Below are 21,926 nucleotides of genomic sequence, written 5' to 3'. Positions count from 1 at the left end.
GGGCAATATGAATTTTGGGGCTTGCTATGGTCCAAAGTGTGTGAGATTGCAGAGATGGTGCTGTGAGTTTGGGTTTTGTGGGGGTCCTGGCACAAACGTATGTGTGCTATTGTGACGAAAAGTAGCCTATTGCGCAATCGGGTGTATTAACTATGTTTGTGGAAACTTTCAGCCAAATCGGTCGAGCGGGTTTTGCGTGATTGAGGAACAAACATCCAAACATCCAAACACACAAATCCACAAACTCACAAACTCTATAATATTAATATTTTATACCATATACATGTGACCAAGTATAAAGACAATAGGGATGTCCTTGTACTGACCACAATACATGGCATCGGCAGCACTCATGTCCCTCTACGTGGTACCAGTACATTTTCCCCAAGCCAGACCGCATCCTGGCATACAATGTGTATATGGGACTTTCTCAGTAAAGTTCCACAAACTACAAAGAAAAGGAAGACCCAAGAAAGTGTTCACTATGAAAAATTCCTTGAGGGGTCTAGTTTTCAAAATGGTGGTCACATTTTTGGAGGGTTTCAACTGTTTAGGTACTTCAGGGGCACGTCTGTCATGGTAACTAAAACCTATTACAGCAAAATCTGCCCTCCAAATTTTGTCCTGTCTCACTGTGTGTTCTGTCTGAAAGTGCTTGGCTATGAGGACCTCCCCCCCCCCCCACCGACTGTAATCTAACATGTCAGAGAGGGCATCCCTCACCGCTCAGTGTCATAGCTGGGTAGTAAGAAACGCCCCCTCTGATAGTAAAAGGCTATGGAAGGGTATAGTTGGGGGGAGGGGGGGTGTTCCTCACAGCCCAGCAATGACGCAAAGCTGTAAGGCCCGTCCTTCTGACAGTGGGGAGGTATCAATGCCATAATTAATGGCACTGATATTTCAGGCACCAGGGCATATACTGGAAAAGCCAACAGTGCGCTGAGTTTAGCACACTTGTTATTTCCTCTGCCCCCTAATCAAATCCACTATTCAGTCACACCATGAACCTATGCAGCTATGCACTGTCGAATCACATTTTTTGGGCGGAAACCCGGCGAACCCCATTGTAGTCTATTGCTTTAATCCATTGATAATCTCTACCTATAGATAATAATTTTTTTAAGGGATAGGGTATCCGTTATTTGGGATCCCCAAGTGGATCCAAAGAATGGTAACCCCAACACAGGTGTGAACCTAGCATAACATTAAGTGAGAGGCAGAAACGGCTCTCAATACAGAAACAAGGGGCTGGTCACTGCCATTAACCTATAGTCAGCCTAGCTGTTAGGATGCTTTTTTCTCCACGGGGGTCTTTTGTATTGATATACCCTCTAAGTGTATGTTCATACTGAGTTTTTTTGTCAGCGGAAAAAAAATCTGCTTCAGGAATTAGGAAACTTTTTTGACGTGTTTTTTAATTTACATGAGGCATTTTTTGGAGCATTTATTGAGGCGTTTTTAGTGTTTTTTTCTCCAGTGCAGTGTATAGACCTGGAAACTTCTCTTTGAAAAATGCTAGCGTTTTTTTGACACGGTTTTTGCAAAAAAACGCGTCAAAAACCACGAAAAAAAAAAGTCCCTTTGACTTCAATGAGTTTTTTCAGGCGGAATTCAGGCGCTAGTAGAAAAAAGCATTGAAATGAATGGGAGGCGTTTTTGCAGGTGGATTATGAGGAGGATTCCGAGTCAAAATCCGCTGACAAAAAAACTCAGTGTGAACAGTCCCTAACCCTTTCACCACTGTGACTGGTTTTTCTGTGGAGATTCTTTTTGATATTTTGATCAATCAGACATCTTATAGTCAGGTCCCCTGATGATAGGTGCCGATGTACAATGAAACGCGCAGGAACTATTTAGGGATATCATTTTCTGAGGATACAGTTTGGTACTGCCCTTGTAAGGGTGGGAGCTTTTCGAGTATGAGGGACAGAGCCCTAGGGATATCTATAGGGACTTATCTATAGGGACTATCCGATGGGCTCCAGGTACCTGAATATATTTACTGCCTGAAACACTGATTTGGTAAGATCGAACCTTTATCTTTCTATTGTGGTGGTCATGTATATACCTTTTTTGTGTCTAGGGTAATTAGTTGTGTATATTAACCCCCTGCATCCATACTTTTTGGCAATATATGTTGCTATGTTTTACATTTTTGGGGTAATTATTAAAAGCTATGTTTTATAGCATTTCATCCAGGGTCGGACTGGGGTGTCTAGGGCCCACCAGTGGAATTGTTTCTAGGGGCCCACCATCAGGACCCCTGCAGACCAACGATACCGAGACAGGGCGGTTAAAGGTAATAACATGTCGGGAGCCATGCAGCTCACCTGCCATACAATGTGCAACAACATACTACCTAAACCCACTGCTACGCACTGTATGGAAAGTGATCAGCATGGCTCCTAGAAATGTTACCATTACCTGTAGCCACGCTGTCCTGGAAGAGCTGATCTGCAGAGGTCCTGGCTGTTGTATCATCGCAGATGTAATATTGATGGCCTATCCTAAGGACAGACCATCAATATTATAAAGTTGGATAAATCCTTTAAAGATTTGTCCAGGAATTGGAGCAACTCATGTGCTGGGAGGGAGGTGTAAAATAAAAAATAAATCAATAAAAAGCGCCTTCACCTGTCCCCATTGCTCCATTGTCTGCCGCCAGTGTCCATTTAGTCTCATGCCGCCGCCTCCTTGCTGGGAGTCCTGCACCTCATGTGACCACTGAAACCAATTAGATACAGGATTTCCAGAAATAAGACCATGAGACTGAACAGACACAGGCAGGAGGATAATGGGGCGCTGGGGACAAAAGCTCAATGAAAAACACTGCGTCTCTCTGTTGCACCTAATCCTTAAAGAGGACCTTTCACCATTTGGGGCACAGGCGGATTAATACACCGCTAGAAAGCCGACAGTGCACTCAATTCAGCTTTCCCATTCTGTGCCACCGGTGAAGAGCTATCGGTGCCATTACCGTAGCTATTCAGTGTCAGAAGGGCGTTTCTGACAGTCAGGAACGCCCCTTCCTCACAGTAGCATCTATTGCGCTGTACTCTGAGAGGGGGCTTTCCTTACCGCCCAGCCATGAAGCTGAGCGGTGAGGAATGCCCCCCCCCCCCCAGTACTTGTCTATCGACGAGCACCGCAAGGGAAGGCGGGACATGGGCACAGGCAGACGTAAGGGCGGGGAAAGGCGCATGGGTGCGGAAGCGCATGTATGGGGGGGGGGGAGAGCGCTGGTGCGTGGGGGGCAAGCCGTAAATAGGGAGGGGGTCCGATGGCGTAAGGAGTGCGGTGGATCATAGCCACCATGAGTTCGCTACATATAAGCGGCTCACTCATATACATTATTATAGCATATATACACATTCATATATAAGCAATATATACACATATATGAATACTATATATACTTACCTATATACATACACTCACACATTATCATAACATACTGTGTATACACACACATACCTGTATACAAACATAGTCCTCACACAGTATACAAGACACATGCTTTAACCCTTAAGTACTATCATGGTGTCTATCATAATGATATGTGTATGGTAGCGGTGTATGATAGACACCATGATAGGACTTAAGGGTTAAACAAATGTACACATATACATATTAAACATTACATTTTACCAAAAAATGGAAAAAAAAATATACTCACATTTGTGAAGTAGAAAGGTGATGATCTGATCGTAGCAGCAGCAGCAGACTTCTCTCTGTCCCCTCACAGTACGATGTGAGCGATGACTCACTGCTGGGAGGGGGAGGGGGAATTCCGGGCAGAGAGTTCTACATAGGAAGGTAGCAATAGCTACTGCAGCTGCTGTCCCGGAGTCTTCAGTTCTCCCTGGCAGGAGGCCCCTCGGTGTAAGTGTCGGGGCCCTGGGAAACTGCCTGCAGCCGGGCATCTTTAACCATTACAGTGCTGCTGGCAGCCGGGGCCCCGAGCTTACAGATCCGGCCCCTGCCACTATCAAGTGCTCAGTTTGCCAGTGCAAATGCATTGGTTCAGGGGCCCGACCCGGCCACTGAAAATCCCGATCGGGCCCCTGACCAATGCTTCTGCATTGGGGAAATGAGCACTACGGTAATAGTCAAGGCTGGGGCCCACCGGGGGATCCCCCGGCACCCCGGCGGGCCAGTCCGACCCTGATTTCATCAGTGCTTTGCTAATCTGATATTTTCTGATGTTAGTGGGCATCCTTTTCTACACCTATGAAGGAGTTCTATCTGTAGCCCGAGTTGCTGGTTGTTAATAAAATATATTACAAAATGACACAAAAGTTTACTTACACTTTAAATGCTTTTGAAACATTTGCCAGCTATGAAGCAAAAAGAGAGAGGACTCTGCCCTGTTTACAATTACAGTGGATGGGGCTGTGTATGGCAGTCAGTTCGTAAAATGTGCTGATATTATGACATTATTCTAAAGTTTCTTTTGACATTGAGGAAAATCTTCGAAAGCCTTGCTCATACAATGTTTTGTAACTACTTATCAGAGGGACTGCTATGCAGTTATCAATGAGGTAGGAGGTGCTCAGTAATCCTCAGACCATTGCTCAGTTTATGGGAGTGGGATTGACTTTGATCTCCTCCTCATGTACAGCCTTTCCACAGTAAGGCACAGACTAAAGAAAAGGCTGAACTTTTTACATCTGCTTAGTTTTCTCAGTAGAAGACGGAGTGATCACATAAATACAAGTCAGAGAGCACACAAGGGAGTCAGCAGAGGTGTTATTTAAAGGAGAACATTCTTCTGCTCACTGAGTCCTCTCTGTAGAGACACAGCAAGAAAGCAGCTTTGCTGGTTGACTTGGTTATTATGGAGTGCAAGCAAGGTATGTGTTAACCATTTGCTTTTGTTTTTTCTTGCAGAAATGATGCATTTTATCTCTCCTATATTTTTTTTCAAATGTGAGACACAGAAGGATATGGAGCATATTAATGTGTGGTAATAAGCTGATGAATTTTGACCTCTTTATCCCTTTATCCTTTTCATAATACAAAAGTTAATTATTTATTCATAATTCTTAATTGTTATCTTAAGTAATTTATAGCATACAATTGGATTTAGCTTACTTTTAATAGTTAATCAATTTTTTTCTGGTTTATTAACCCTTTGTAGCTAGCACACTTTTTACTCATTTAGTATGTGGATAAATTGACAAGTGGCCTCCATGGAAAATCATATGTCACATGCATCACAAATATGAATTAATGGGCAATGGTAGTGTAAAAGGAGGAACAAAGTTATAAACTCTTTTTATACTGTTATTCTTATTAAAATACATTCAGACCTGCCAGAAGATATCATTGCTGGGGCCCCTCTAGCTGTTAGCCTGAGGTCTCTGAACCTCCAATATATGTTGACAGGGTTGCCATTGAAATGAAAGGCATTGTAATGCATTTAACTGAAAGAACATAGTAGGCCTATTCATTGTAATGATCAAGGGGTTTCCAGCTTTCACACAAATACCAGCGATATTTTCCAACCTATCCAAATGAGGTGAACTATTTTGTCATTTGATTCTATAAATGATGTTTAATTTTTTCTTCTAGATGGTTTTCCAGTAATAAGTACAAAATTATTTAGTATTTTCATTTGGGATTTAGCAGAAAGCTAGTTTTTTTTTTTTTTTTTTACCAAAGATCAACATTTTGCTTATCTTCCATAGTGTTTTTAAAAGTTATCTGAGAATGTTATTCCCGATATTACATTACTTTTTTTTTTTATTGTTTTAGGATTTATAAGGAATCTATGGAATGCAGTAAACTGACAGATTTACAGATTTTTTTTAAAAAAATTAAATAGATTATATAAACTTTGTTGTGTGGGGTACATCAATCTAAAGAGAAAAGCAAACAATTTGTTTAAGTCTAAAAAAATTATATACTGTATATACTCGAGTATAAGCTGACCTGAATATAAGCCGAGGCTCCTAATTTTACCACAAAGGACTGGGAAAACTTATTGACTCGAGTATAAGCCGAGGGGGGGGGGGGGGGGGGAATGCAGCAGCTACTGGAAAATTTCAAAAATGAAAATGGTCAGAGTTTTTGGGTGCAGGAGATGCTGGGTGCTGGGAAAGGGGAGGGGGTGTTTTGGTTGTCTGTCTGTCCCTTCCCTGAGCTTGAGGACTGTTTCCCCCCCCCCCCCACTAGGAATTCAGTCTGGTTGAATATAGGGTATCTGCAGTGCTCCTGTTAACCCCTTCCCAATGGAATAAGAGCACTGCAAATACCCTATATTCAGTAGACTGGGCACTTTCAGACACAGGGATACCTAATGTGTATGTGTTTCCCAGTAATTTGCTACTTTTATATGTATTCTAGGGAAAGGAGGGATTTAGAACCTCTATTTATTTTATTTTTTTAATATATTTTTTTAAAACTTCTTTTTCCCCCCACTATTTTATGGGAGATTCTATACATTACTTTTGTGGCTGGTCATAGACCCCCCCAAAAAAAAAAATAAAAATAAATAAATAAAAAAATAATAATAATTTTTTTTTGCTTGACTCGAGTATAAACCGAGGGGGCTTTTTCAGCACAAAAACACATTCTTTAGTATAGCATAAACAATGGTAAGGCATATATAGTGAGTGGGGGTGCAGGCAAGAAGAGCTCTCCAACCCATAAAGCAGAAGATAATAATTCTGAACACACATTCAGAGTGAAAAAATGGCAAAAATTTTATTTGTGATTTCAACAATAATACAGAAGTTGACTTCTGTATTTTTGTGTGGCAGATTTATTATCTTCTATAATCATTCCTAAGGCCGTGGTACAGAAACCTGCAGACCCCGTAGATTGTAATGGGGTCTCTGTGGTTTTTCATGAGGAGAGGGGAACAGAATGGCCCGAATGCAGATGTGAACCGGGCCTGAGACCTTATTTTTGGGTCACATGCTATCTGTGGGTGATCCATTTTTTATGTGAGAAATGGATCAATTTTTTTAACCGCTTTAGTAATGGTTGAAGACCAGATGCATTTTCAGGTTTTTGCATATGTGCAGAGAGGGACTGCCTGGACGTTTGTAGTCTATGGGTAGTCTGTAAGAGGTTAACATACTTTTCTGTGTCTGTAGGTCCATGATGGCATCCATGTTCTGCCCACAATTTTCACAGACCCTTAGACTTTGGTGGTGCTCTCTGGTCTGCAAATGAACCAAAATTCATCATGTCTCTGTTCTTTTTCTACAGACGAATATTCATGGATGTCTGCATGCGATATTAAAATAAATGCATGCGGCCAGTGATTATCATGGACATAACACTTCTGCAAAATTCAGATGTGTGAATAAGGCTTAATAACTTGAATTCGGCAAAAAATCTAAGGGAAGGGGCTACAAATCAGATAAAAGTTCTGTAATTCAGATTCTCTTTGACAAAATGTAACAAACTGTCAATCTGTATATTGCAGTCTTTGCATTGGCCACTAGATGACAGATCATTGAGTATTTCTTTCCACCATAAGAATTATATGCCTTTATATAGTATAGTATTGTACATATAATTGCTAGTAATTTGATAATAAAGCGTACAAACATTATTCAATTAATGCAATATATTGAGAAGAAAGAGGAAAATTTGTCTGACATATTTGCATGAAAGAGCCTTCTTCTGGCAGTAAGACAGAAATGTTGACCCGATGTGTTTGGTGGCATATGTATTTCCACTATTACAGCCATAAACCTTTCTAATTTGCTTTGCATTTATTGCCATTTACAGTAAATGCTGTTTCCCTCTTTTAAAGCTTTTTCTTATTACAATGGTCTGATTTTTTTTGTTGTTGCTTATTTCTGTTATCAATTATTGTTGTAATTTGTGTATTTATGGCATATTTCCTATTGACAGTCCAGTTTTTCATTCCACTTTAATTCTTTTAAGCAATAATTTTTGTGTTATATATTTATGAGTATGCTGATTTTATAAAGGCATCATCACTTCCAATGGGTATTATGGGTGGGCATTTGTATAGCGATATTGCTGAATTTTACTCTTTTAGTTTTGTTAATGAATTGTAAAATTCTAATGTTCTTTTTTTCCAGATACAAAGAAGAAGTTGCTTCTTATAGATGTGGACTGTGGCACTGATGATGCCCAGGCCATTATGATGGCAATTGCGGCTCCGAATGTTGAAATTTTAGGAATCACATGTGTTGGCGGCAACACTCAATTGGACAATGTCTGCAAAAATGTACTGAGGGTCCTTAAATTGTGTGATCGCTTAGATGTAAGTAATAGTCACAATGTTATAATTTTTGTTTATGTCAAGCTATAGAGTTTTATATTGATATAAAGTATATAACTGCTTTACTTTAAAGGGGCTTTTCAGTTCATGTTGATGACCTACTTCTTGAATAGGTCATCAATATCAGATTGCCAGTGGTCTGAAGTCCGGCACTGCTGCTAATCACCAGTCTGAAATGCTCAGGCAAGTACTGCTTCCCTTTCACACACTAGTGATATCACAATGCCTGTCTGCAGCTCAGTCTCATTCAAATCAATAGGACTGGGCCAAGCACAGTTAATATACAGCTCTGTGCTTGGTGAGCAGTGAAGATATTTATGTAATAGCCTAAGGGTAGGTAATAAATATCAGAGTCACAGAAAATCCCTTTGAGGCTAAGGCCCCACATAGAGGGCCACAACAAATCTACTGACATTCCTGCATTAGTCCATAGATGACAGATTATTGGATATCTTCTTTCATCTTCCTTTTAGTTTCAAAGGTAGTTTTTAAATTATACATTCCAAACAGAATACTGAACAGTCATAATACCAGTGTAAAAATGCAAAGCAATGCAATCATAAAGAAAGGAAACCTATACAAGTACAATGGTGTGAAAAGGTATAAAAACTAAGAACTAATATAAGGGGAATGGAGCAGTGGCAAGTAGCGGCATAATATAAAGATTGAGGATGAGTGGAGAGGGATCCATCCAATACTGTTGCTCAATCACAACTGAAGACAGTATGGCAGGCCTGGGATATCGGATCTATTAATCAAAAGTTTCCAAACTTTATCAAAGAGTGGGCAAGTATCAGAGATGGTGGCATTCATTTTTTTTCATGACGCATTATAGTATTAACTCGCCAAATAATATCTGGTAGTGAAAGCGATGGTTTCCTCCAGTTAAAGTCGATGTGGATACATGCAGCCATCAGAATGTATTGGATTAGTTTATATTGGGCATATTTGAGATTAGCAAGTAAAAGACTTAAGGAGAAAGGTTGGGGTTGACAATGGGAATGACTATCCAAAAAGCCATTGTGCTAATCTGTGAATAGCCACCCAGAAGCGATGTATATGAAGGCAGGACCATAAAATATGGTAAGTAGTGGCTAAGGCATTACTACCCCTAAAACAAAGAGGTGAGACTGAAGGTTAAAAGCTATGTAATCAATGGGAGACCATATAATTTATATGAAGGACCTTTAAAGAAGGTTCCATTACGGTAACCTGCCAACTACCTTTGCTATTGGATATGCAGCAGTCAATCCATTGAGCTGTACTCAAGGTGGAATCAAAGTCTAGTTCCCAGGACACCATAAAGTCCAGCTTAGTAACAGTGGGGAGGGACTTTCAGTAATCTCTGTATAACAGAGAACCCCTATCTGCTGTTCTAAATGAACATAGTTTCTAAAAATTGATGGAAGAGATTTCTGAGTTGAGTGGGGTGAGGGAATGGAGGAAATGAAAGACCTGTGTAGTCCTAAAAGCCTCTGATGGAGGCAAGGAGTAGGTACTGACAAAATATCCTTTGGTAAAGACCCACCGGTCAAAGGGAAGTCGTGAAGTGATGAAATTGAACACGTCTCCACCAAACGAATACCTCAGGGGTAGGCCAGGAGGAAAGAGGGAATTAAGAAACAAGGAAGTTAGGAGTGAAATTGTGTTTGTGTGAAAAGGAAGCCTCTGCCGTTGTTGCAACATATAATCAGGTACCTGGGAACCTGCTAGTAGTGTATGAGAAGCTGATCTTGGGTTCCAAGGTAGGGTTTGCAGAGAGGTCAAGGCTACCAATGCCGATTCCAAGTTGACCCTTTGCAGGCAGTCTGTTTCATTATAGATAGCACAAAGTTGGGAAAGTCTAACAGCAATGTAGTGTTTGTAAAGATATGGCACCAAGAGTCTGTCTCTCCAAGGAGATGGGTTTATGATGGCAATTAGGTCAATGGACAATGTTTCAAAGTTTTCTAATGTTATCAGTGGCCTGTCTACCTGAAATAAACCCTACCTGGTCGGAATGTATAAGGGACAGTAGTACACTATTTAAATGGGTGGCAAGAATAGAGGAGAATAGTTTTGCATCCAAATTTAAGAGTAAAGTAGATGTATAGTTGGTGGGGGTGGTAGCGTCTTTTCCAGCGGGAATAACTGTAATGGACATGCTAAGCATGTCTTGGGAGAATTTACCACCCTGCAGTATGTGGTTCAACATCTGAAGGAGGTGTGGCAAAAGGATATTTTTGAATTTCTTATTTTACAGGGAGTAGAAGCCATCAGGCCCTGGGGCCTTCCCATTCTTGAGAGTATCTATAGCAGCATCCAGTTCCTCCTGTTTAGCTATGGGACTATTTAAGGCAGCTGCCTGGGAGGGGGTAACAGAAGGGAGGTGGAGGGAGCAGAGAAACAAAGAAATCTCTGGAGGGCATGCTGTGGCAGGAGCAGAATAGAGTTTCTGATATAACTGGTGGAATTAAGCATAAATTGAATTAGGGTTAGAAGTCATAGTACAGTTGAGCTCCGATATTTGATAGCATTCAGCCTCTGGCACACCCTCAACTTGGATACCAGTAGCGTGTCAGGCTTATTTGTAAAATCTCGTCTGACCTGAACATACAACTTTTTTAGTCTGATGTGTCAGGACAGAGTCAAGCTGCAACTTGACATCTCTAATACATTTTGCTATATAACTGGAATCTGGTTGGCAGTTTCAAGTTTCAGGAGCCTGTGTTCCAAGTCCACTTGAACCTTGGTCCTTTCTCTTTTTAGGCAGGAGGCTTCTTCTATAATGGAACCCCAGACTGTGGCCTTATAGGCTGCTCTGTTAATAACAAAGCCTCAGATTTTTCCCTTTGAAGATCTCCAGAGGCTGTGGATCAGGGCAGGCAGGAGAGTGTAGCTCAGCCATATTAGATGCTGCCCACTGTTCTACTTACTCAATTTTCTGGCCACTATAGAAGATGAAGGTGGGTGCCATACTGATAAAGCTGAAGAAGAGTAGAGCTGAAGTAGAACACAGCCTCACACCACCATAGCCACAACACTCCCCCTCTCATTTTTATTAATGTAATGTCATTAATATGTGCAGAAAAGGTCTATATGTAGATCTGTTATGCTAGATACAGTAAAATGTCTTTTTTTTTTTCTTCTTTTTTTCCCTGTAACTCTGCCAGTTTTTGTGAACTTTTACTCAGTTCAAGTATTTTTCCCTGAAGCATACAGAATTGTTTGGTACAGTTAAGTACAGTATGTGTCACGTGTAGATATTAAAATGCATAGACACCAAAAACCCTGTCATCATAAAAGCCTGAGCAAAGCACGTGCATACTGTTTGTAGACCCTGCATAGACTTATGTTTTGGAGTATTTCTTTTTGGAGTACTGTGATTCAAATGTCAAAGTTAAAATTCTAACATGCACAGGATTGTTGAGGACAAAAGTAGAGGAAATGGTAGGCATGTGTTAGAAATATAGGAAGACAGTAATACAGAAACAGTTTTCAGGGATTTTATTTTTTCTTCTACATCTCCTTCAATTGGCACATATTATGCTAAGGAATAAATACATTTTAACTGTTCAATATTTCACCTCTATTAATTATAATTACTTTTCTAATAAAATGATGAATTATTATGAATATACAGTATTTAGGATATAGTTAGAACATAGTAGATCAAAGTTTTTAAAATTTTTAATCATATATAAAATGTCGAACTCTCGCAGGGAAGTAGCTAAAGGTTCTCCCTGATGTAGGAGTTTAGTGTTAGGTATAACAGATGCAGATCTGAGCCAAAAGTGAGAACCAGTGCTAGCTACACTGATCAAAATAGTTAACCCGGCGCTGTGTGTTCAACACCCCATGGGCCGCACCAACTCCAACTCCACAATGGTGTTCACCAGAGCCCCAGATGGTGGGGATGGACTTGGCTGCACTGCTGGGCAGAGCGGTACAGGTTGGGAAATGCCAAACACACAGCGCACCACAAATAACAGTAAACCAGACACTGAGTTCTCTTATCAGAAGATGTTTTGGATAGTGGTGTAGGTCCAAAGATCCAGAAGGCTGTGGCGGGTGATCAGCAGGTGGCAGCAGAGAGTAAAAGTGTAATCATATGGTCCGGGTCGTCAAAAAGAGGGCAATACAGTACTGTCGGAAATTCAAAGGAAACATCAGGCAGGCCGAGTCGGTAACAGGAGAGGTAGAGCAGTACAAAACGTTGTTCAGGAAGCAGAGGTCTAGAGGCAAGCTGGGGCCATAAACAGTAGCAGGCACAGTACAAAAATCAGGAAGCAAAGACAGGGTCAGAGGTCAAGGCAAGAGGCTAGAAACACAGGCAAACAGATAACAGGAGAAACTCTTACTACCAGGACACGAGGTACAACTGAATAGCCAGCAGCAGTCTGGAGCCAGAGCTCCTTAAATAGGCTTCGGCCTAGGCCAAAAACCGGAAGTCCCCTGTCCAGCTCAGGAGGAGACCGGCAATCCCCACTCATCGCTGCAGAGGTTCCGGCCTACCTCCTGAGACCCATAAGTGGGGGACTCAGGAGTTAAGACAGAAAAGGGCCAGCAGCCTCTGCACAACGCTGCTGAGGCTCCAGCTCTGTTCCTGACATTTAGCTTGGGACCCCCCTCCTTCCCAAATCTCAACACCCCGGTATCACCAAAGCCCACCTGCCTCACTCTGTTGAACAACAAAGCAATCAGTATAGGGCCCATGTGGAAGTTTGAACTATGTGCGGAGTCGCTCAGGTAGATGCTTGTAGCAGTGCAGGAAACAGGGACACAGATATTGGATTGCACACAGGTTTAGGCTTTATTCACTTGTAGCGCATACACTGCTTTTGCAAAGCCACAGGATAAACAAAACAAAATCCTTCTCGGCTGAGAAAACTAACTTAAAACGTAAGGAAACTTTTCCCTGGCTATACAGGAGACTGGCTACCAGTCTACCACCTTGGCAACAACAACGGGTGACACAGTACCTGCTTTGGATGTCCGGTCTGGACAGTTCAACTCTGTCAGTATGGTGCCACCCTGCTAGTCTTCACACACAGACTGTTATTAGGGCCTGATTAGTCAGCTGACCTCCCTGGTGTGAGTTTTTACCACACTTCATACAAAGAGAACTCACATCATGTTCTCGCAAAAAACTAGCTTGAAAATAAAGCTTTCAGTGGTGTCTTTGGTTTTTTTATTCATCACTTTATTATATCACTGTTAGTCAATTATTTTCAGTGTTTATTCACTGTCTTAATTGGGTTATCCCTCCTAACTTTGCTTCATCACATTTTTGATTGTGTTTTAAATTCATAGAAATGATGTTTGCACATATGCATTGTGGTTAATTGGTATGCTATTAGTATTCTTTTTTCTGATATTCTTTATGCATGCGAGTGTAGAGCTATGCATTTACATACGTATATTTATGTATCCATATCATGTCATTTTATTGAATATATTGATCGTTTTAGATGCTTACTAGTGACATCATCTTATTGTTGATCAATGTACACTGTATTAGATTGTTTCATTCCAAACTAGTTGAGTTAGTTCCCTATGAAGCGGGACGCAACAACCTCATAGTAACTATATTCCATATATGAAGTCTGTTTGAGGGTCCATTTAAGTTCTAATAAATTCCTGCCCACCATGCTTTCTTTTCTTCCATTTCTTTGTTTTTGCATTACTATACTTACTTATTTCCGATGAGGTGCGCGCTTCAGCTGCGCTCTGGTCTCCCGAGCATGTGATCTGGTCCGTTGTGTGTGTCATGTGACCGGCACGTCATTGACGTTGCCGGTGCATGCGCACTGACGTTTCCGGCTCCTCGGGACGCCATCGCAGCTGCGGCGAGCCGACATCACTCATCACTGGTATATAAAGACGCTATCTGCCTTACAGTATTGTCACCTCCTGAGGAAGCCACTGTAGTGGCGAAACGCGTAGGGGTGGTCCGTCTACCTAACTGTCAGTACTTTATCGTGGGTGTTAGCTGACCTTTACCATTTGGAGACATGACTTCAGGTATTTGGCTTATTGCCTTATAGGAGCTATTGGCATTCTATATCTGTATACCCTAGGCTGCATTGTAGTGTGATTATGGTCCTATATTGGATTCCTCTGGATATGACACTGTTGTAATCTATTATCTTATTGATGGGAGTAATACCCATGTAGTTTATCTCACACTCTACATATCTTTTTGCCTCCTCCTATATGTCCTCAGCTATTTATGCTATAATTATAAAATATCAGTATATAGATATATATTTGTAGGGACATATTTTTGGAGGGGTGCTGTTTGCCAACAGTATTTTATTGTTGGTACTAATATAGCCTTGCTATACTTACATAAGTGTTATCCTATGCTATTATACCTACCTATATTCATTTTATATGGTCTAGCATAAGCACCCACGTTCTTTATTCTATGTGTCTATTTTTGTATGTCTTTGGCTTAAATCCATCTGCCCTGCTGTACATTATTGTTTTTAATAATAATTTGTTATCTAGTGTGTAATAAAATATTTGATATTTTTTTATATTGGTTGGATTACTGTCTTCTTGTATTAGCTTGTGCTTTTTCCATGTTGTATTGTGAGTTTTTACCAAACACCCTTTAGCTGCCTGGCTGGGACATACCTGTCTTCCCAGACCACACCCTTCACTCTCTCACAACTAGAACAGATCAGATCATTGGCAATGCTATTTTCATTGTGGGTCGGTATTTAGGCTGGATATAGGCTTTTCCACTTGCTTTATCAGAGAGAGTCTAGCATGGGTAGCAGACTTTACAGTAGTGTGCCAACATTTTAGACAGGTGTGGAAACATGCTGAAAGTAAGAATGCATTAAAAAAGGGTTAATAGTTTATTTTTTTTTTAACAAATACTCAAGTGAATGAACAAAGGAAAAACCTAAATCACATTAATCTTTGGTGTTCTTTAGATTTCTCTTTTGTTCATTCACTTTATTTTGTTAATTGATAATAATATACTATTAACAATTTTATTTTTTTAAAAAAAAATTCTTCCTGTGCAGCATTTTTTCTCACCCTTAAAACTTTACACAACAGTGTAAACAGTGTATAGTAATAAAAAGAAAATGTCTTGAATCAGACCAAGTAGTGAGGGAAAATCAGTTAGATAAGCACTACACCATGTCCTGAACAATCACACTTGGAGCTGAGAAGTGCTTATCTAACCTTGGAGTATGACTACAGACTTCTGCCTAACTACTATCAGGGTCTGTTCATACTACCATTATGTCCACTGTTGCCATTGGTCATAAGATGACAACAACAGACATTAACTGTAGCAGAGTAATGGACACAGACAGAGCCCTGTCTGTCTCTGTCTGCTCCCATTGACTATTGTAAACCACATGACGGACGCTGTACTCTGTCATGTTTGTTTAATCTGTTATGGATGAAAAAGTCTGGCATGGTGAAAGTTCAGCGAGAAAAGTAAAAAAAGGAAGCTTTGATCATGTTTTTTTTTTTACATTGCGATGAATGCAAACGGAAACGGAATGCAATGACTGCATCTGTCATTGAATGTCCGTTGTTTTCCTCCTGTGACATTTGAGATATGGACATTAAATAATGAGTCAGTGAAAGCTACCCTTATAAATGATCCTGACCATGATGGGCGTTATCTCTAAGAAGCAGAAGTAAATGATATCTCTGCCTAAATCATAACCATGCTTCTTTTAACTGAGGATACAGCAGAAGCTTTACTGTAGTCTACTGACCATATACAGTACAAACCAAAAGTTTGGACATACCTTCTCATTCAAAGAGTTTTCTGTATTTTCATGACTATGAAAATTGTAGATTCACACTGAAGGCATCAAAACTATGAATTAACACATGGGGAATTATATACTTAACAAAAAGTGTGAAACAACTGAAAATATGTCTTATGTTCTAGGTTCTTCAAAGTAGCCACCTTTTGCTTTGATTACTACTTTGCACACTCTTGGCATTCTCTTGATGAGCTTCAAGAGGTAGTCACTGGAAATGGTTTTCACTTCACAGGTGTGCCCTGTCAGGTTTAATAAGTGGGATTTCTTGCCTTATAAATGGGGTTGGGACCATCAGTTGTGTTGTGCAGAAGTCAGGTGGATACACAGCTGATAGTCCTACTGAATAGACTTTTAGAATTTGTATTATGGCAAGAAAAAAGCAGCTAAGTAAAGAAAAATGAGTGGCCGTCATTACTTTAAGAAATGAAGGTCAGTCAGTCCGAAAAATTGGTAAAACTTTGAAAGTGTCCCCAAATGCAGTTGCAAAAACCATCAAGCGCTACCAAGAAACTGGCTCACATGAGGACCACCCCAGGAAAAGAAGACCAAGAGTCACCTCTGCTGCGGAGGATAAGTTCATCCGAGTCACCAGCCTCAGAAATTGCAGGTTAACAGCAACTCAGATTAGAGACCAGGTCAATACCAAACAGAGTTCTAGCAGCAGACACATCTCTACAACAACTGTTAAGAGGAGACTTTGTGCCTTCATGGTAAAATAGCTGCTAGAAAACCACTGCTAAGGACAGACAACAAGCAGAAGAGACTTGTTTGGGCTACAGAACACAAGGAATGGACATTAGACCAGTGGAAATCTGTGCTTTGGTCTGAGGAGTCCAAATTTGAGATCTTTGGTTCCAACCACCGTGTCTTTGTGCGACACAGAAATGGTGAACGGATGGACTCTACTTGCCTGGTTCCCACCGTGAAGCATGGAGGAGGAGGTGTGATGGTGTGGGGGTGCTTTGCTGGTGACACTGTTGGGGATTTATTCAAAATTGAAGGCATACTAGCATGGCTACCACGGCATCTTGCAGCGGCATGCTATTCCATCTGGTTTGTGTTTAGTTGGACCATAATTTATTTTTCAACAGGACAATGACCCCAAACACACCTCCAGGCTGTGTAAGGACTATTTGACCAAGAAGGAGAGTGATGGGGTGCTACGCCAGATGACCTGGCCTCCAATCGAGATGGTTTGAGGTGAGCTGGACCACAGAGTGAAGGTAAAAGGGCCAACAAGTGCTAAGCATCTCTGGGAACTCCTTCAAGACTGTTGGAAGACCATTTCCGGTGACTACCTCATGAAGCTCATTAAGAGAATGCCAAGAGTGTGCAAAGCAGTAATCAAAGCAAAAGGTGGCTACTTTGAAGAACCTAGAATATAAGACATATTTTCAGTTGTTTCACACTTTTTTGTTAAGTATATAATTCCACACGTGTTAATTCATAGTTTTGATGCCTTCAGTGTGAATCTACAATTTTCATAGTCATGAAAATACAGAAAACTCTTTGAATGAGAAGGTGTGTCCAAACTTTTGGTCTGTACTCAGTGGCGTAACTAGGAATGGCGGGACCCCGTGGCGAAATTTTGACATGCCCCCCCCCCCCTTTCCTGACCAACACTGAAGACCTCGACCGACCAACCGACCTCCCGCCGCATTCCTGCGTGCTCTATTATGCCCCATAGTGGCCCCTGTACACAGTATTATGCCCCATAGTGGCCCCTGCACATACTATTATGCCCCATAATGAACACCCATGAACAGTTATTATACTCTGGGGTCTTTTCAGACGCCAGAGTATAATAATCGGAGACTTGGGGGGACACAAACATAAAAAAAACCACTGTTACTTACCTATCTCCCGCTCCGCTGCAGTCTTCGGTGGTGTCGGCCTTCTTTAATGATGTACTAATGTGACATGACCCAGGACGCAATCCCCGGTCATGTGACGTCAGGACATCACACAACTAGGCCCGAAGCCTGTTAGGAGTGTGGAAAGGTAAATAACACATTTATTATGTTCCTTTACCTTTCCGGGGCCCCCCATCATTATCAAAGATGTGTAGGATGGCACTGCTGGGATGCAAATAAGAGTCCAAATAGACTGGAGGTGGATTTGAGGATTATAACCTTGTATGTTAGGAGCCGTGGGGGTGCTCGACAACCAGAAAAAGCAATATGAAAATAGAACAATTGTAGAAGAATTGGAAGGGCACTCACCCACATCAAGGCTCATCTTCATAAAAAACTTCTTTATTAAGGTAGCATATCTTTAAGAACAATTAGTGCATGGAGGGAAAACAGCATAAGTAGGCAAGTAGGCAACAGCCTTTTCACGCAGCTATGTGCGCTTTCTCAAGCCTCAGAATGCAATCTCAAATAGACAGAACAGCAGGTTTAAATACTATTGAAACAATCAGGCATAAGTGAAAACCCCTGGAATGGATACAAAGTTTAGCCAATAGAAAAGCAGATAATGCCCTCCATGAAAATTCATATGGACAAAGAGGACCAGAATGAAAACTGCCGCTGTCCTCTTTGAACCAATTGGTGAAGGGCCGATGCTCATGCGCAGATATAGCCCATTATTCTTTAGAGCAGCATGAAAGAGTCTCCGTGCTTCTAATCAGTGTGTAGGGAGAAGCACAGAGATACGGCCAATGGGGGAGAGGCCAATGCGCAGACGCACATAGGTCTCTACTTTGTAACTCCCCCATTCTCAATTGAGAGACCGTCGGCCTATAAGAAAAGCGCCGATGCGCATGCGCGTTTAGACGCAAGAATATCGGCACTGCGTCCAAACGCTCTTATATTCTTCTCCATTGTAAGTAGTAAGAGCGTTTGGACGCAGTGCCGATATTCTTGCGTCTAAACGCGCATGCGCATCGGCGCTTTTCTTATAGGCCGACGGTCTCTCAATTGAGAATGGGGGAGTTACAAAGTAGAGACCTATGTGCGTCTGCGCATAGGCCTCTCCCCCATTGGCCGTATCTCCGTGCTTCTCCCTACACACTGATTAGAAGCACGGAGACTCTTTCATGCTGCTCTAAAGAATAATGGGCTATATCTGCGCATGAGCATCGGCCCTTCACCAATTGGTTCAAAGAGGACAGCGGCAGTTTTCATTCTGGTCCTCTTTGTCCATATGAATTTTCATGGAGGGCATTATCTGCTTTTCTATTGGCTAAACTTTGTATCCATTCCAGGGGTTTTCACTTATGCCTGATTGTTTCAATAGTATTTAAACCTGCTGTTCTGTCTATTTGAGATTGCATTCTGAGGCTTGAGAAAGCGCACATAGCTGCGCGAAACGGCTGTTGTCTACTTATGCTGTTTTCCCTCCATGCACTAATTGTTCTTAAAGATATGCTACCTTAATAAAGAAGTTTTTTATGAAGATGAGCCTTGATGTGGGTGAGTGCCCTTCCAATTCTTCTACAATTGTTCTACCCCCATCATTATACTCAGGAGTCTGAAAAGACCCCTGAGTATAATAATAGTGCTTGTGCGGCCGCGGCGTCACTTAGCGATCCCCCTGCCAGGATCGGTATGTAAATACTGCCAGTTACCGGACAGAGTAACTCCAGCCTGTAATAGCCTATTAAGAAAAGAAAAAAAATGTAGGGGTAGTGACTGTTGCCAGGGCCCCACTGTCTGTACTGTATATCTAACAGAATCGAAATGAAATGCAGAGACTTATACATTTTGAACACCAGGTGGTGCTATTACAAGCAGATCATTTTTGCTATTTCTTGGGGACATCTTTTTTCAACTTTACAAGCAACTAGCCTCTGCCCGCAACTTCGCCTACGTGTTGTTGAAGTCGATGATCCGCTGATATCAAGCAAATTGCTGCCGTCGATGGTTTGCCTGCTCTGGCGTTTCAGCAGCTCTTAAGCTGTCCTGCTGCTGAACTCATTCCTCGCACTGTGCACGTGATTGTTCCGGCATCTCATTGGCTCGCTGGGAAGCCATATAATGAGCATGTTGTTGGCGTGTTGTTACTTTTTTGATAGGTTGCTAGGAAAAGAACATCCACTTTTACTCTACAATAGGTTTCATTGTCTGAAGCTGAAGATTGAAAAGGGGAAGACAAGGGAAAGTTCATATTGTGTTGGTAATCCTGTTGAAACGTCTGTGTCATTTTTATGTTGCGTTTGCAAACTAAGCTTGTATGGAATCTGCAGGTTTACACTGGAGCCTCCACAAAGTATCCACTGTCTAGGTTTTTGTGTTGTTAAGCAATAGGAACCTGTTTTGTTGAAATAAAATAAAAGAATTTAGAAATGCATAAAACAAAACCCTCAGACTAAACATAATAACGCTAGCTTCACACAAAACTACAAATTACCTTTTATACTGCAGATTTGTAGTATTCCAATTTAGTCAGCAGGTGGAACCAATGCTTTTCTAAACTTCCTATCCTATTCTGAAATATTGCTGTTAAAATGTTTGATATAGTATTAGAATAAAAAGGGGTTAGCTGGTTTCTAACATTGATAGGACATCAATATCAGATATGCAGGGTCCAACATACAGGAACCCCACAGATCACTAGTAGTCATAGGCTGCATTACCCATAGGCCATCAATGTTAGAAACTGAATAACCCCTTTAATCAAAGGTAAATATTATTAAGTCAAAATAAGGCTCCATTCAGATCAAGTTTAATGGATGCAAAAAATTTCTATGTAATTGGATGGTCTTCTGTTTGCATCCAAAAATGGGTCTGCTAAACAGATGTAAAAAAAGATGATCTGAATGGAGCTTAAGGTTGGTTAATGTTTGCCAAAACCAAAGCTAAAATAATATTACATATGCATAATTTCATTCTGCAAATAATTATCTTCTTTACATTTAGAAAGAAGAAAATGTAGTACTACAATACTATATTGAAAACCTACTACAGATTATTAATTTTTTTTCTTTTTCCTGATTTTGTAGATTCCTGTCTTTAGAGGAGCATCTACATCTATTCTAGGAGACAATATCAATGCATCATATTTTCATGGTAAAGATGGTCTAGGGGATGTACCTGATTCCAGTGCTCCTGGTTTGGAATTCATTCAGAAGGAACATGCTGTGGATGCTATGAAACGGTTTGCGTCTGAATATCCTGGCCAGGTACTATCGATTACAAGAGATCAATGCGGCCTGGATATTGTATATACAGTCCTATGAAAAAGTTTGGGCACCCCTATTAATCTTAATCATTTTTTGTTCTAAATATTTTGGTGTTTGCAACAGCCATTTCAGTTTGATATATCTAATAACTGATGGACACAGTAATATTTCAGGATTGAAATGAGGTTTATTGTACTAACAGAAAATGTGCAATATGCATTAAACCAAAATTTGACCGGTGCAAAAGTATGGGCACCCTTATCATTTTATTGATTTGAATTCCCCTAACTACTTTTTACTGACTTACTGAAGCACAAAATTGGTTTTGTAACCTCAGTGAGCTTTGAACTTCATAGCCAGATGTATCCAATCATAAGAAAAGGTATTTAAGGTGGCCAATTGCAAGTTGATCTCCTATTTGAATCTCCTATGAAGAGTGGCATCATGGGCTACTCAAAACAACTCTCAAATGATCTGAAAACAAAGATTGTTCAACATAGTTGTTCAGGGGAAGGATACAAAAAGTTGTCTCAGAGATTTAACCTGTCAGTTTCCACTGTGAGGAACATAGTAAGGAAATGGAAGACCACAGGGACAGTTCTTGTTAAGCCCAGAAGTGGCAGGCCAAGAAAAATATCAGAAAGGCAGAGAAGAAGAATGGTGAGAACAGTCAAGGACAATCCACAGACCACCTCCAAAGAGCTGCAGCATCATCTTGCTGCAGATGGTGTCACTGTGCATCGGTCAA

The 21,926-nt window shown here is 40.9% G+C and overlaps 1 protein-coding gene across 1 annotated transcript in view; it reads left to right on the top strand.

Moving 5' to 3' along the window:
* Positions 1 to 4,654: 4,654 nt before the first annotated feature.
* LOC142200528 (pyrimidine-specific ribonucleoside hydrolase RihA-like) overlaps positions 4,655 to 21,926 on the top strand; it is a 29,573-nt gene continuing 12,301 nt past the window's right edge. Inside the window, exons 1-3 of the mRNA XM_075270959.1 lie at positions 4,655 to 4,853; positions 8,067 to 8,251; positions 20,999 to 21,178. Coding sequence (XP_075127060.1) covers positions 4,838 to 4,853; positions 8,067 to 8,251; positions 20,999 to 21,178 — 381 coding nt within the window. The 5' untranslated portion in view covers positions 4,655 to 4,837. The remainder of the gene's footprint in view (positions 4,854 to 8,066; positions 8,252 to 20,998; positions 21,179 to 21,926) is intronic.

This window comes from Leptodactylus fuscus, chromosome 4 (assembly GCF_031893055.1).
Source record: "Leptodactylus fuscus isolate aLepFus1 chromosome 4, aLepFus1.hap2, whole genome shotgun sequence".
NCBI lineage: Eukaryota > Metazoa > Chordata > Amphibia > Anura > Leptodactylidae > Leptodactylus > Leptodactylus fuscus.
The sequence above is the reverse complement of the archived record's forward strand: the minus strand, read 5'-3'. Positions and strand labels throughout refer to the sequence as shown.